We start from the raw sequence: 16,197 nt of genomic DNA on the forward strand, positions 1-16,197 counted from the left end.
AATGCAATTTCAGTACACTTTATTTACTTTCAATATTGTTTTAATGCTTATATTTTATGTTTGTATTTAGTAGACATATTCATAGTTTTCTGTCATGAAAATTTTAAACACTAATTAAAACAAAAAAGATAAAATTTAAGTGCCAACTCAAAGGCAGTCAATTTTTTTAGGAATTGGTCCAATAACCTAAATTAGCTGTTTGACATACGTATTAATACAATTTCATATAGATTATAGTTAACACTATTACTTGCTAAAGAACTAATTAATACTTAAAAATATACAAGAAATAGGTAATTGCAAAATTTATACTTACTTTTAGGTATGCTTCCTCTGCCTCTTTGAACATCTTCAAGTGATTGTATGTGCGGCCCACATTTATGTGGGCTCCAATGTCATCCCCTTGCACTCTGTAAAAAATCAAGAAAATAAGTTAATTCTTTCAAAGTAATGTTAATCTAACTTAAGTACATGATAAGTAGTCACGATACTTGAGCATAATAAGTTGAAATATGATGGTAAAAATTTTTTTTTTCCATATTAACTAAACATTTATTTGTTGAAGATAAAAATGACTAAGATCCATTAAGAGAAGCCCCAATTTTACAAGTCCCAGGATTAAAGAGTTTAGCGAATTTACGAGCACATTCATAGGAACCACCAAAAAAATAAAAGGTTGGATATTTGAAAACAATATAAGTTGAACAATTTTATAGTGTCAAAATCTTCAAATTATACATCACACCAACACACATACGCAAATAGACTTCATGCAAGCATTACTTGTGATATCAGGCCACACTGCCGCTTTTTGTTTTGGCTTTCCACTCATACCTCTCTTCCACTGACAACAAAACAAGTCCCGACATGTCTAACAGCGTTACCATGCTGTTTACATTTCCTTCCACACAATACATGATGAACATGTACAGCAGAAACATAAAAAGGTTTTGTGCACTGAGAAATGAAGCTTAGCTGACCTCACAGCCTTCTGGAAGTATTCTAAGGCCTCTTGGAAGCGATTCTGACTCTCCAAGGCGTGGCCCACGTTGTTGAACAGCTTGGCGTTCCGCTGGTTCACCTTGAGGCCTGCCATGAAGATCGTGTACTCGTTCTCCCAGTCCAGGTTGCGAGTATACGTCTTGCACCCGTGGATCAGGAGCAGAGCTCCTAGAAGGAGCCACGCTAACTTCTTACACCTTGGCAAAGAAAAAAATCAAACATTTTTATCATGTTTGCTATGATTTATACTGCACATGAGTCCAAGAAGACATTAGGTACTCGAGCATACAAGATACACACACAATACACACAAAGTCTATTAAAAAGTTTTGAATTCCTATCACCTACTTATTTTAATATTCTATGCAGAGATGGGTCAAATCCAAATAAAATTATTAAATCAGCTAAAATAGCATTTATGTTGGAAACTAGCAAAAAATAGCATCTAAAGTGTAAATTAGCAACAAAATAGCACTTATAGTAAGATGCTAATTATTCCTGCCCCTATGTATGGATGTTGCACTCTGCATTGCAGCAGGCATTTTCAGGGTTGAGAAAATGTCTGCTGCAATGCAGAGCCAAAAGCATCTGTACAATCTACCTCTTTGATGTGGATTCAACCAAGAATAGAATCTAAGCAATTGGAATCAAAATCATCGAACTGAACCACAAATATGAGAATATAAACTGGAATGGCAATCAGCATATTTTTGGAATCGACCCAACACTAATTGCTACATTATTACATGCCCGATTCCCCAAACCAATCCAAACAAAAACCTTCTTTGTATCATCGAAAAATACATATTGTTTTTAATCCATGGGACATTTTGTAGAGGGACAAAGAGGATTATGCTGTAGATCGACTCTAAACATTACTTAATCCATGGACATTTGTAGAGGGACATACTTGCACACACACATACTTACACACTTGCACAACTGCATACTTTGTACTTGCACAATTGCATACTTGCCATACTTTCACACTTACATACATATACTTGCACAATAGCATAATTTAGCACTCGCATATTTTCATATATATATTTTTTTGTTCTGCGACCTCAGCCAAAGAGAACTGTGTTTCCTGCACCTAATAACATAATTAGTGATGGGATTTTCGATACTTCGATACCTCGACACCTTCGATACTTGATGGTATCGCAAAGTATCGAGTATCGAAACTGTAAGTTCGATACATTTTTTCGATACTGGAATGCTTGTTCATTTGTATTGAATTAAGTTTTGAGTCGCCATCGTACAAAATACAACTACAGTAGAACCTCAATGATACGTTCCTGTTTCATACATTTTCCCGTGTCATACGCTGATTAATTTTGATCCTGCCGAAAGTACTATATTTACAATGGTTTACTTTCCCGGAAAATACACTTATAAAATAATTAATTTCCCGTTTCATACGTTTTTACGAAGCGGAAAAGTCCTAAAATTCACAATTTTTTTTGTTATATTCCTCCTGATAAATTATGTTGTAATGCTTTTATTTTGAAAAACGTTCATTGTTTACCTTTGCAAACGGAAGAAAATAACTTTATCGCACCATAGATATGGATAGTATCAGGAAGACTGTGCACTTCGGTAGTAGCATTTATGGCCAGCACCAAGCGAGACTAGTGGCGCAAACAAGCAATGATTATGAAAATGGTGCACGTGCTTTACCAAGGCACGGATCTCATATTTTGTGCATTCATTAATCTTTGAACTGAATATACCCATTTGTTATTGTTTTCTTACGATCAGATTGATTTGTATTTTACGTTTCTCAAGTTAAAATTTTATTGAAAATTGTTCTGTTGCATTAAAATGTTTGTAAAATGAAACAAACAAGCAAAAATTTCTGATTTTCTTTCTACAATAGCCTAATTTTTTTTAATTTCTAATTTAGGCTTGGTGACTTTTCCCCCCCTCCAAGAAAGGACTTCATAACATTTTATAAGGCCACTATTTCTCATGTCAGCTTTACTTGATTATTGACTGTATTTTACATTTCTGGTGGTTTTATTATATGTAGATATATATAATGATGAATTCATATCTTTCATTAATATAATGCAATTATTTAAACATTATGTATTTAAGTTTAATCTGACATTGTGCTGGTAAGCTAGATTGAATTTATATAGATTAAAACTAATTTATGTTATTTGTAATAATTGTTACTTAATGGGAAAATATTTTTCCCTGGAGTATCAAAAGTATCGTAAGTATCGAAAGTATCGAAAGTATCGAACTGAAAAAACAATACAGAATCGAGTATCGAAAGTGTGGTATCGTCCCACCTCTAAATATAATAAGCACAAAGTATCACTTCTGTCGTGCGTGGACTCCACGCACACAATGCAGGCACGTTGGTGCACACAGGTGCTGGGCGGTACCTTTTCTGCGCGAGCAGGCTCCAGCCGTAGGCCACCAGCATGCAGAGCCCCATGGAGGGCATGTACAGCACTCGCTCTGCCACCACGAAGCCCACCGGGAAGAACAAGTTGGACGCCGGCAGGAACGGGAGGATCAGCATTCCCAAGCTCTGCACAAAAAAAAAACACATTAAAAAATAAACCTGATGAATTATCCACCAGTCTAAGAATAATAATGAATTCCTCAAATTTACCTGGGCAGCATTATTAACTCTGATTACTGTGATTCTCAAATCATTATTTATTATGCAAAATAAAAAAAGGAGAAAATAATAATAATAATAATAATAATAATAATAATGTTGATATTTTATTTATAATTTGAGTGTACACCAACTGTAATATTAATATAATTTTCAAATATAACATCATTTTGTTCTAAGTTGATTACAAATTACTTTTTTTCCATCTGACATTACACTTTGGAATTTTTTCAATTGAAATTTGACTCTAACCCCGAAAAAATTTACTTTGAACAAGCCCAGTTTGACTTCTGTCTCCAGTTTATTGCTTCATTCCGTCGTTCTCCCTTTGGAGAACAGCAAATGACTACGGGCCCTCGGGCCCTCATTTAATAAATATTTTCACATGGGTCATGCTATGCCTGTACGTTTGCCCCACATGTCAACATCGTCATTGACAAATGAAACAACAGTGGGTTATTGTAATGGTCTGAATATAATGGTAACAATAGACCACAAGAACTTATTGCTTAGAAACTACGGAATGCACAAAGGAGGCACTGGTTTAAGCTTAAGTGCCTCGCCTCAGTAAATAGTTATTACCTTGTCATGTTTAAGTTTAATGAAGTATTGATATCCTTTGATTATTTTCCAGAGTTTTCATTTTCACTAAGTGCTAGACTGCTAAATTATTTTGAATCCTAGTGCACTTTACTAATCTCTTGACTGCTCAAGACTTTTGGATCCAAGAGTACCACATTAATTGTAGGACTACTTAACCGCTGGCTTACAACTCAGAATCAGCACAGCCAAAGAATTAAATAACATGCAGAAATTTGTTAAATTTTTTTCAGTGGCCGGACTCTTCAACAGGAATTAGAGCACTCAAATATAGTTTTATGTCTTAGAAACTAATTATACAACTCTGTGGACACAGACTTTAAAACCTTATTTATTGCTATAGTTCGGGAATCAGGGCATAGGGTATTTTGTATCAGTTTAATCCAAATATTTCTAGACTGCATGTGGAAAAACAATGTACTGGTACCTGCTTCCATGGCCTAGACAAGTGGCAGTCTTATGGCCAGTTGCACCATTATAGTTCAGGCATGATCTTGTTTCGTAAATCGGTCTGATCACGGTTCGACCACAATTTCTGTTGCACCATTGTGTACTGAGCACTGGACAAAGATCATTGAGAACTTGGAGAAGAACAGAGCGACCTGGTGGTTCATAACTATGATCTTGGATCATCACAGCGCGAGCAGACACGTCCGGAATTTTTAAGGACTTTATGTTGTTACCGTTTCCGGTAACTGTTTTGTAATTAATAATTTAATTATTTGGTTATTGTTATTTCATTATTCACAGTTATGTTTATTAGTTTTTTTTTTATTTAATTGCATTAGGAGGACTCTAAGAACGTGAAACCGTTTGCTCAACGGCCGTCTAGTCATGTGTGGGTGTCGTTGTTTCGAGTGTACCCGAGGACGGCCGAAGAAGCTCGATGGTGACGTAGCCGAGTGACGCGCTCAGCGGTGGCGTGCGAGTGTGCGGTACGGGACTTGCAAGCCGGACTCGACAGGAGAAGGATGGTTCGATGCGACCGTCTGGCCCGCGGTGTGGCAGCGGCGCGGAGGCGCGTTGACCACCAGCTGGGGCCCCACTCAACATGCTCAAAGTAAGGAGTCGACGCTCATACTTGTTATGACCAGAATAGGCGAAGGTCGGGGCTGTGAAATACTACATGCTAAAATAGACTATGATTCGCAACATAATTTGACTTTCTTCAGGACCGGCAATAATTTTTGTAGTGGATGAATGAACTTAAAGAAGTTAATGAACTTGTCACTCGGGCCCACATAGTCATAATTTGGATGGAGTGCACGGACACAGTTCAAGTACGTTTACGTATTATCATGAGGACTTCCGCGAGCAAACGGGAAAGTGCGCGCACAGGACAAAATAAAAAAAACTTTAGATTTTTTTCAACTATAGTTTTATATATATATTTCTTTGTATAGGGCATCTATGTGTTTCATGCAATGTATACGTGGAGGGGGTTGTAAACCTAGGTAGGTCTGATAGTAAATGTTGACTGCACTTAATTTTTTGTGTTTTTATAATGGTACTCACACATTGCCCGGGGAATAAGGGAATAAGCTATTTACCTTTGGTTGGCCTTGGGGCATGAGTGTGGGGAAGAGTTGCTAATCGCACTGTTGCGGGAGTTACGCAGCAGCGCGGTTGCAATGTGTGTTGACTGTACTCAGATTTAAATATTAGCAAAATATTTACCAAATTGCAGATTTTACACGTATGAAAAAAATCCTGTTTTTTCTAACGTTACAAATACTTCTAATAAGAAATACCCATATTTTAAGTGTTCGGAATGCCCGTTATTTAATTTTTATAAGACTTTTTGAGTTACTTTCTTATTAAATATAAACATTTTCTTAGCAACACCTATTCATGATTCAAACTGTTTTGTTTTGTAACAACTTTTAAATACTGGTGTGTGTTTTTCAGTCATAACTAAAAATCAAAAGAGGCAAGACAATGACCACATGAGCTACGATCCCGTGGCATCTACCGTATTGGTCCGAAAATAGGCCGACCTTTTTTGCCAGTTTTGTCAACCTTGAAATCTAGAGTCGGCCTATAATGGGGCACTAGCCAAAATAGTATAATTAGACACATACATTTGAAGGAGAATCACTTATGGCATAAATTTTTTTTATCAGATATACAATTCATTGACCTAAAATTACGCCATACTTACGTGGAATTAGTAATTTTTCCAACTTAGAAATTTAGTAAACACACTTAACCCCAATAACGTATCATATTTTAAGTTAAGTACACAGATGTGGTCACTTGTAGCACAAAGCTTTTAAAAGCTCGGTCTGGTTATTTTTTAACTGTATTTAACAGGCTGCTGTAATTTTATTTGCTTGAAAATGTGGTATTTACAGTAAACAATTAGTAAAAACAGCAATTTTGCCGTAAGGTTATTTACCGTGGAATTCTTTATTTACTCTTCTACCACAGGAAAATCAAAATAGATAAATGGCACCAGTGTTGGCAACTTGTAGTTGCGACACGAATAAACAAATACCGGTACATACCAACAGTAACAAGAACATTAAAACCTATTTGCAATATTAGCTGTTTTATGGTTGATTCATACACGTTTTACATGAAACCATTTTGGGTTTTTTAAGTCAAAATTAAATGTACCGGTAAATGTTTTTACATCACAATTTCTATGAACTTAGAAAATGTAGTAATTGCCGTATAAAATGTTGGCACCACTACAAAAGAATGTGAAGATAAACGGAAGAATAACACATTTTGTCAGTTCAATAAATACTAACTTAGTTGAAGTGTTACTGTGGTAATATGCTGCTGATAATCATTTTAGTTAGTTAAAATTTATTTTTCCCTGATTTTGAGTGTGCTGTAAAAGGGGTCGGCCTATTTTCGGACCAATACGGTACATCAGCCCTCGATTACAGTGACTTCACATCATTCCAGCCAGCCAATATAAATGCACCTAAAACATCTTTTGACACTGCTGCTCCCTGTTGCAGCAGACAGAAAAAGTATGAACTTTGATTCACGTGAGCGAAGATCACGCAGACCCAGTGTATGTTGGTGCAACGTTTAGAGTAACGATCCTCAGATCACTGGATTGCGGACCGTAAGGCGGAATGGTGAAACGGGCCGGCGTCTCCGTCTCGGCCAAACCCGTGTGCGGGAGACACCCACCCAGGGCCTGTGCAAGGTAAATTGGCGCCCTAGGCGAAAAACCTTAATGCCCCCCCCCCCCCCCCCAAACCCACCAACTGGACACCCCAAAAAAAAAAATTTTACCTGCCTCAAAATACATCACGCAAGCCTAATATTTTGTCAACAATCAAATGTAAGCAGGCTTGTGTTTTTTTTAAACTTTTTTTACTTATTACAAATCAAAAAACAGGTCACCGTGGACTTAAAATAATTACTTATGTCGATATAAACATTCCAAACTGTTACAAAAATTCATTTTCGTCTAGTTTCAATAATCGTTAAACATATTGTATCAGCTGTCGTGTGTCATGCTGCGCCGCCCCCAGCTACTTGGCGCCCTAGGCGGTCACCTAGTTCGCCTATACGGACTCGCCGGCCCTGCAGAATGGCGAAACGGGCCGGTGTCTCCAGCGTCTCGGCCGACCCCGCGCGCGAGGGACACACACCCACCATGAGGAGCACGGCGGACTGCTGCCTGTTCTCGGAGGCCAGGGCCGCGCACGCCACCGCCAGCACGCCCAGGCCGGACGCGAGCGTGGCCAGGTTGCGGGGGTCCGCGAAGGAGCTGACCAGCGGCACGGTGCCCATCGTCCAGTCGCAGCACAGGTCGCAGGGGAGCAGCAGCAGCCACAGGTTCACGCTGGCGAGGTGGCTGTAGGTCAGCTGGCGGGCGGGCGCCCCCGCCACCGACGCCGGGTTGTCGAACCTGCGGCACACGTGTTCTCGGAGCGTCCACAGAACCCGCGTGGCGCGCGCAATGGAGTGGCTTCCATGAATCATATTCTTATTTTTCAAATATATCAATTTATTAACAAATATCAATATTATCATAATTTAATTTGAAAATTCAGTCAATTTTTTTAGAGATCAGTCTAAAAAAAAAAGTGATGCAAACGATAGAACTAGATATGGAACCATAATACAGTGACGTAAATAGCAAAAAAATAAAATTTGGTAGTGCATTTTCTTAAATAAAGCAAAAAAATATTAATGTTTAAAAATGATTTAGTTAATCCAATAAATACTGATTTTAGTTTTGCATGGCTTTCCAACAACAGCTCCAGGATAATGCTGAGACGATTCCTTGCTGTAACTCACGGGCTATGCTGGGAAGGGGAAATAAATCTTAAAAGATGATACCATTCCGACCACCAAAAGGAAAGAATTTGTAAGTAAAAAGCAAGCAAAGAGGTATTTTTTTCTCCCCAAAATGAAATTCTTCATATGTATGCTCCTACTACAGGTCGTGGCTGATTCCTTCGTCAGTATCCTAGATTTGTGCTTTAATGACCCTAATGTTGACAACATGTAAGGCTAATTATAATTAAAAAAAAAAAAGAAAAAAAAAAGGCTTGCAGAAGTAGTGGCCAAACTATCATAATTCCCTCTTAATAAGGCAATTCCAGTTCAATCACAGATGGCACCAAATGCTTATTTTTGTAAACAGAGAATGCGTGAATACAGAGTTAGATGGCGGGTTCCTCAGAATACTCCACTACAGTGAGTTATGAAACACCAAGAGTATTATCCTTCTCATGTAATTATTATTACTTTTTCAAATGGTAGACAAAAAAATGCTAGAGAATGTGCAAAAACAAATATGAAGGCAGAATATACAGTTTAACCTTGAACATTTCAGCAGAGAAATGCAAAAAGTAATGAGAGCTCTGTAAAAGAATATCAGCTTGGAGGATTTATTTAGTTTGAGAAGTTTTACTGAGCTTATAAATGTGTTAATCATGCTGGAAATCAGCTCCACAAAAGAGTGATGCGTTGGCAGTCAATGAGGAGCTTAACAGAGAACAAGAATTAAGGGGAAGGGAATGTCAAACTCGTTCATGGCCAATCATAATGTCACACTCATCTGTGCAAAATGTATGCCATACTCAACCATGATCAATGTTAATAATGCAATATTCTATATGGTCATGATTATCATGTTACACTCATTCATAGCCAATGTTTATCATGTTATGTTCATTCATGGTAAATGTTTATCATGTCACACTCATCATGGGAAATGTTGATCATGTCATCCTCACATGGTGAGGGTCATGGGTTTGATTCCAAGAAGCTAGCAAGATCATATTTATGAGCACTTTATCAGTATCCATGATGTTTGAAGCCCACAATAATCTTAAAAATACAGTTTCCTTACATTGCAGACATGAACGAAATTAAACATACTGTTACCATTTATGATCAGGTTCGAATCACCAAGGCCACATGTTTGTTTTTAAAGGGTTTTAATACAAGAGAAGCCAGGCTTTGTGGCACCAGCAATGGTTACCTGGTGAAGATGGGCAGTTTCGAGCCCATGATCTGCAGTCGGACCATGAGGAGGCAGACTGTGGTGGCGAAGAGAACGGCCAGCCTCTTCGTCATGTCCGGCATCCAAGGAGCGTGCAGAGAGCCTTTACCGCCAACGGCGGAGTGCAGAAGGTGCTGGAGGTCGGCCAGACGAAGCTGCGAACATACAGGCCGTTTAGACTCGTTTCAATACTTTCGAAATAATACGTTGAAAAAAAAAAATCACTACCTGCAAAACTGGATTTTCACTCAGGTTGGCAGAACATCAATAACAGGCTGATGGCAATGGTATTCATTCAGGCATGTGGCAGAAGGATAAAAAAAAAATATATCGTAAGATATTCCCTGAAAATTTTCATTCAAGCATGAACCAGTCTTCAAAGTAGGTAACTAAAGCCCAGTCAGAATAATCCACGCACAACTCTTCTAGCATTTTATCCTAGTTTAGCAGTGAAATTTTATTTATTCATTTGCTTGTTAGTTAAAAGTTTTAATAATTTCAAATCTGTGATGAATGTGCTTGAACCGGCCTGCATTGTTTTACTTTTATTTAAAGTTAATCAAGCCTCACTGGTTTCCAGCTCAATGATCCTTTAAATGACTCAATCATTATAACTTACTTTTATATGGCAAGGTTATGTACAGACTGTTACAAAAATACTGAATAAAAATCCAACAGAATGTTTTATGGAGATACACATAAATTTCACCTGCAATGACTTTTGGCAGTGTTTGACAGTATTTTCACTGTAAATGGTTCAAATTCGATTCAACTCTTTTCTAAAAGAGCTCCTTCAGTAAAAATAAAAGTACATTAAATGTTAATGTGAACCACTGCCCCTAGCCTAGCCACTGAGGATCCTTCATCCATTCTGTCTGGTCGAAAAAACAAAGCTTATCAGTTGAGGAGACCTTCTTCTATGATTTGGCATTGAAACAACTTCAAAAATTTTGTCATTTGGTAACCAATAAAAAAAAAAAAAAAAAAAACTGCCAATTTTGCAGAAAGGTGAAATAAGAATCTTTGAAAGTGTGCTATTGCATTAAAGCACATTATATCCACAAGAAGTAAGAATGAGAGATATAGTTGGTTACCTTCTGGGTTACGACCAGCTCGTACAAAGCACAGACACCGGTCACTGTGATGCCCTGTTCCTTGCAAAGCATTGCAGTCGCAACACAGATCATTGAAAAGATCAGCGATCTCCAACCTGTAACCACAACGATCAGAAGTTTGTCAACACTTTCACAAAAACAGCTCAAAGAAAAAAAAAAAATACAACAAACATTAAAAGCCAAAAAATTTAGCAAAGGTAGTTTGGAACAAGTGTAGTGATGTAGGTATTTCCAACATTTGTGAGCTGCTAATAAAACAGCTAAAAATGTGGTACTAAACCACAAAATGTTTTGTCCTACACTCACCCCTTTCCTCCCCTCGTGATAATAGATGACCTGGCTTGTCAGTAGTACACTTTTTCTGCAAGGTCTTCTGTTGCAATTATCCTTCCATTTTCACATGCATGGCACTACAAGCAACAGATAAGAATGTGATGTGCTCACCCTGCCTAATTCTGAATAATAATTTTTAATTCTTCTCTTTGTTTGAACTAGGTTGCCAGAAGCTACTTAATAAAAGATATATAACTCATAAATGTTCTGAGTTGATCCTAATATTTACAGTAAGAATGGGCCTGGTGCATCAACAAGATAGGAATTGGCTCATTCGTCACTGAATCGGAAATTATAAAATAGGAATTAATTACGATTTCTGTAATTTTTGTTGTAACCTTGTCGCCAAAAGCGAGGGATATGTTTTTATTATCTTGAATTAGACATTTAAATTCCAAAAATATTTATTACAAATAAGTAGGACTATTGTATGTACGTTATGTAATGAAAAGGTCAATTACATCTCCATTGTAATCTTATCATTTAACTTCAGTGAGACACATTCAAGTACCTACATTAAATACTTGATTTAAGAAACATACAAAACTATTTTACACATTTTAGCTAAATTAATTGGAATTGAAATAGCAATTAGTTTTTAGATAGATCAGCAGATAACTAATTTACAGAAAATATTGTTTTCACCACTAAGGTCATATTATTTTTGGTTACCATGTCTAGCTGTACAATAAAAATAAGATATTAAAATGTTCCATTTAACCACAATAAATATTTAAAGGTCCCTATATGGTCCTCAAAATTTATTATTTATTTACTGATTTGACTGCTACCACATTTTGTTCACCCCTTAATTATGACAAGAAGTGCATCTGACCTCCATTTTTCAAACTTTAAACCTTTTATTTCTCCATAAGCACTTAAGACAAATTGACTGTGTGCACATATAGAGTTGAAATTAATGTGGTTTTGTGTTTTACACATTTTCTGGTTAATAATAGACCTAGGCTAGTCTACTCAATAATTTTATTTTAAATATATGTCCTACTGCATATTAGATTGGTATTTCCATAAAAATTCCCTTAAATTTATCTAAACAGCTATGAAAATGGATGTGGATGAACATTTTCCAAAAAGCTATGCATTGCTTAGTTTTTTACACTTGTATGGTCACACATGCACATTCAATATACAAAAAAAAATTTGTAGAAAAACTTGCACAAAAAATAATACATACATACACACACACACACACACACACACTTTGAGAATTATTATATTAGCACCAATATGGCAAGAAAGAGTACTTTCGAAACAGTTCCTACCAGTGACCCGCCTATGGCGAGTAGCCTTGCTGTACAGGATAAAAGCTGCGAGGTAGAAGACAGATGAAAGCGTTTCTGCTCTTCCCACAACACCAGTCACCTGCAATCACGATGTATTACAGAAAAATAACCTAAAAAAAAATTAAACACTATTGGACCCATTTTAAACATCTTCAATTATACTAAATACACTAGAGGCTACTACCAGACCGATCTATGAATTTTTGTCGCGTCACATGGCACAAAATTGTATGATAACAACACTAATGTAGCCCTTTCTCTGATAAATACCCTCATTTTCCAGCCCCTTCTCAGTCGCACCTGTGTTTCCGTACCATGTGCGTCTCTGCCTGAGGACGGGAGCAGATAGCAGTTCCCGAAACGTCGCTTGTTTCTGTTTAGGTAAAACTATTGTATTTGTTTGTTTTTTCGTTTTGTCATGTTTTTTGTCTCGCTTCAACTGTTGTGCTGAATTATTTTGAGTTTCAATATTTTTGTGTTGTCATCATTTGTGGGGATTTTTTCGTTCTCTTAGTACATTTTTCTTTGTTTTTTCTTTGTTTGCTGACCATATTCCTGTTTCGGAATATTTTGTGGTGTTCATATCCTTGTTGACAACAGCAATTGTTTGCTTAATTTTGTGTGTTTTTTGTATCTTTTTTTGAGTATTTTTATTTTTATTTATTTATTTTATTTATTAGTTTTTCTTCAACAGAAAAAGTTCTTAGCAATGGCGTATGTCCAAAAACTTACATCAAGTCAACAACACTAAGTCAATGAAAAAACTCATTTTCTCTAGAAAAAAATCCTCTTTAAATTTTTACAGACACTTAAGTGCATTATATCAAACCAATAATATAAATACACATTTTCATAGCACGAACAAATGATGATAACATGCTGAAAAAAATAATTGTTAGCGAGTCTTTCAGTGCTCATCAGTGATGTTTAAACATCTAACCTCTGTAACGAGCAAATTCATATGTTCTCATGTTGCAAATAAACTTACTATACAAAACTGGGTCATCAAATTTAACACATAATGATTTAAAACTATGCTGAAGGTGATAAATATATAAAAAGTATTAGGGGAAACAATGTACAAATATTTCTCCTTTTTAAAACCTATCTATATTTATATTTAAGAAGATGGTACTATTGATTTATCATGGTTAGATGAACAACAGGAGTACCGAACGCGTCGCATGTAAATGCTTATAGGCTGAACATGTGACAATTCTCCGTAGACCGTATTTGTGCCTGCGTTTTTGAGGGTATACTTTTTTTTGATGTGCTGAGGATGAAATTTTAGGATACACCAGAAATGCAATGTGGTAAGCACACACTAAGTACACAACATAAATTTGACAGGTTGAAAGACCAATGTGCATGCATGCAGAAACTGCTATAGCCACGAGCAGAAGTAGTCATGAACATCAGGGGATGTACTTGGCATATTGGTGTGCCAAAGTAACGTTATGGTAGTGAAACTATCCTGGAATACATTTTGTAAACTTGAATTGTCATAAGAAAATATAATTTAGCAACTTTAAAATTACCTATGATTTATTAACCAGGAAAATTGTGGTGGGACGAATATGGAGATATTTAACTTTTTTTTTTGTTCTCTAAACATTACACACGTGGTGTATTTTGAAGTATTTTTCAAAATGAAAGTTGCAGTATAATAGATTCCAGATGTGGACTTAATTATATACAAGAAAATATATTAAAATACTGCCCATTTTGTTAAAATTCATTAAAGGGTTAATACTATAAATTTTCTACACTAAAATTTAAAATATTAACCTGAAACATTTTGAAACACATAAAACTAAGTATGTGTTTGTGTATTTGTTGTTGCCTACCCAAATTAAATCAGTCTGTAAAAACTTTCATCAGAATTATATTATATTATAACATTTTAATATTACTAAAAAATGAAAAAAAAAAACTTCTTTAAATAAATTGAACCGCAGACCTCATGCTTTACAAAGCACACACCTTACCGCCAGGGCCGGTGCAAGATAAATTGGCGCCCTAGGTGAAAAACCTTAATGCCCCCCCCCCCCCCCCCACCACCGGACACCCCAAAAAAAATTTGCCTTGCCTCAAAATACAACACGTAAGCCTAAGATTTTGTCAACAATCAAATGTAAGCAGGCTTGTGTTTTTTTTTTACTTTTTTACTTATTATAAATCATAAACAGGTCACCGTGGACTTTAAATAATTACTTATATCAATATAAACATTCCAAACTGTTACAAAAATCCATTTTCATCTAGTTTCAATAATCGTTAAACATATTATATCAGCTGTTATGTGTTGTCCTGCGCCGCCCCCAGCTACTTGGCGCCCTAGGCGGTTGCCTAGTTCACCTATATGGATGCGCCGGCCCTGCTTACCGCTATGCCACCAAGGCCTTTGAGGAACGAGGAGAGTTTATGTTATAAGCATCTAGCTAATTACTTATAGGTCATTAAAAACTTGGGATTACCTTTATTATGACTATTTTAGTTTACCACATAAATTACCTGGTAGTTTCACTATCATAAAGTTTCATTTGGCATACCAATACTTTTAGTATATCCCCTAATGTTTACCAAAGTTGGGTTTATGTTGCTACACGTGCGTCCACTATCTTTTCGAGGTTTCCGAGACTTCTGCTTAGACACAGCACTGTTGTCTCACATTTCCGTTCTATTTTCATAAATTACGTCTACCAAATCGAGAGCTAAATTGTTTACGCATCAAAAAAAAAAAAAAAAAAACCTCCGTACAGCTCAGAGAAAAATTTTGTAAACATATGCTGTCGCACTCACTGCTAGCACGACCTTCTACTCAAAGGGCAGGAATTACTTACGGCCTCCGTGTGAATGGGGTGGACGGCGAACAGCATTGCAGCCACAAAACTCGACACTTCTGGCAGGAACAACAAGCACATTCTGAAAACGCCACCAAACCCAACAAATCAACACCACTTCCCGCAATGTGGTCATGCATTTTATACGAACGCTATAAAGAAAATACTTCACTGCTGTACAAATGAACTGATTTTGAGAAGGATATGGAGTATTTTACACAGCCACAGGTCTGTAGGCAGCTGAGAAATAAGTGTTTAATAACGATGTATAGCTGTTTCTAATCACAGTTGCTATTGCAGATACCTAAAAAAGGCCAAAATTCTCAATTAAATCAGTAAAAACTCATTGTTGGGTGGAAATGGAAACAAAAATTAATCAGTTAGTGAACATAAGGTTGGTTTAAGTTACTAATCAATACATCTAATATTCAAAACTACATGCAATTTCTACATTTTTTAAGTGAAACTTCTTTGCTGAAGGGAGCTAACATTTTTGAGCGCTACGAAAATTTTTATGGCATGAGGGGAACAGTAATATACGTCGAGAGGGAACCTGTAGAGGAGAGTGTGTCAGCAGCGACGCCACTCCAAAGCATGCACTAGCGGTCAAATGGGAAGACAGTATAACATAGCATGCTATATGCTAATTGTAACGGCCGGAAGGGGAGACAGCTGGGAAGAAGTAGAAATGATTTAGCAGTGATGCTACGGAATTCTCGTAACACTGCTTGTGTGGCTAACAATTGATGCTACCATATTTCTTTTATTTTATTTAAAGTACCTACAATTATTTATTAGTGTTGAAAATAGTTATTGATTTATGCAATTAACTTAATAAGAATCTTTTATTTTTATGTGAATAGTGTGATCGAAAATA

At 36.5% G+C, this 16,197-nt stretch overlaps 1 protein-coding gene across 3 annotated transcripts in view; it reads right to left on the bottom strand.

Moving 5' to 3' along the window:
- Window positions 1-16,197, bottom strand: part of LOC134533984 (protein O-mannosyl-transferase Tmtc3) — a 57,938-nt gene that overhangs the window by 21,516 nt on the left and 20,225 nt on the right. For all 3 annotated transcript variants that reach the window (XM_063371849.1, XM_063371847.1, XM_063371848.1), the window contains exons 4-11: window positions 15,321-15,402; window positions 12,457-12,556; window positions 10,820-10,935; window positions 9,705-9,880; window positions 7,865-8,120; window positions 3,402-3,550; window positions 981-1,199; window positions 317-410 (exon numbers count right to left, since the gene is read on the bottom strand). In XM_063371849.1, the coding sequence (XP_063227919.1) occupies window positions 317-410; window positions 981-1,199; window positions 3,402-3,550; window positions 7,865-8,120; window positions 9,705-9,880; window positions 10,820-10,935; window positions 12,457-12,556; window positions 15,321-15,402 (1,192 nt within the window). The remainder of the gene's footprint in view (window positions 1-316; window positions 411-980; window positions 1,200-3,401; window positions 3,551-7,864; window positions 8,121-9,704; window positions 9,881-10,819; window positions 10,936-12,456; window positions 12,557-15,320; window positions 15,403-16,197) is intronic.

The sequence above is a fragment of the Bacillus rossius genome, chromosome 7 (genome assembly GCF_032445375.1).
Source record: "Bacillus rossius redtenbacheri isolate Brsri chromosome 7, Brsri_v3, whole genome shotgun sequence".
Taxonomy (NCBI): Eukaryota; Metazoa; Arthropoda; class Insecta; order Phasmatodea; family Bacillidae; genus Bacillus; species Bacillus rossius.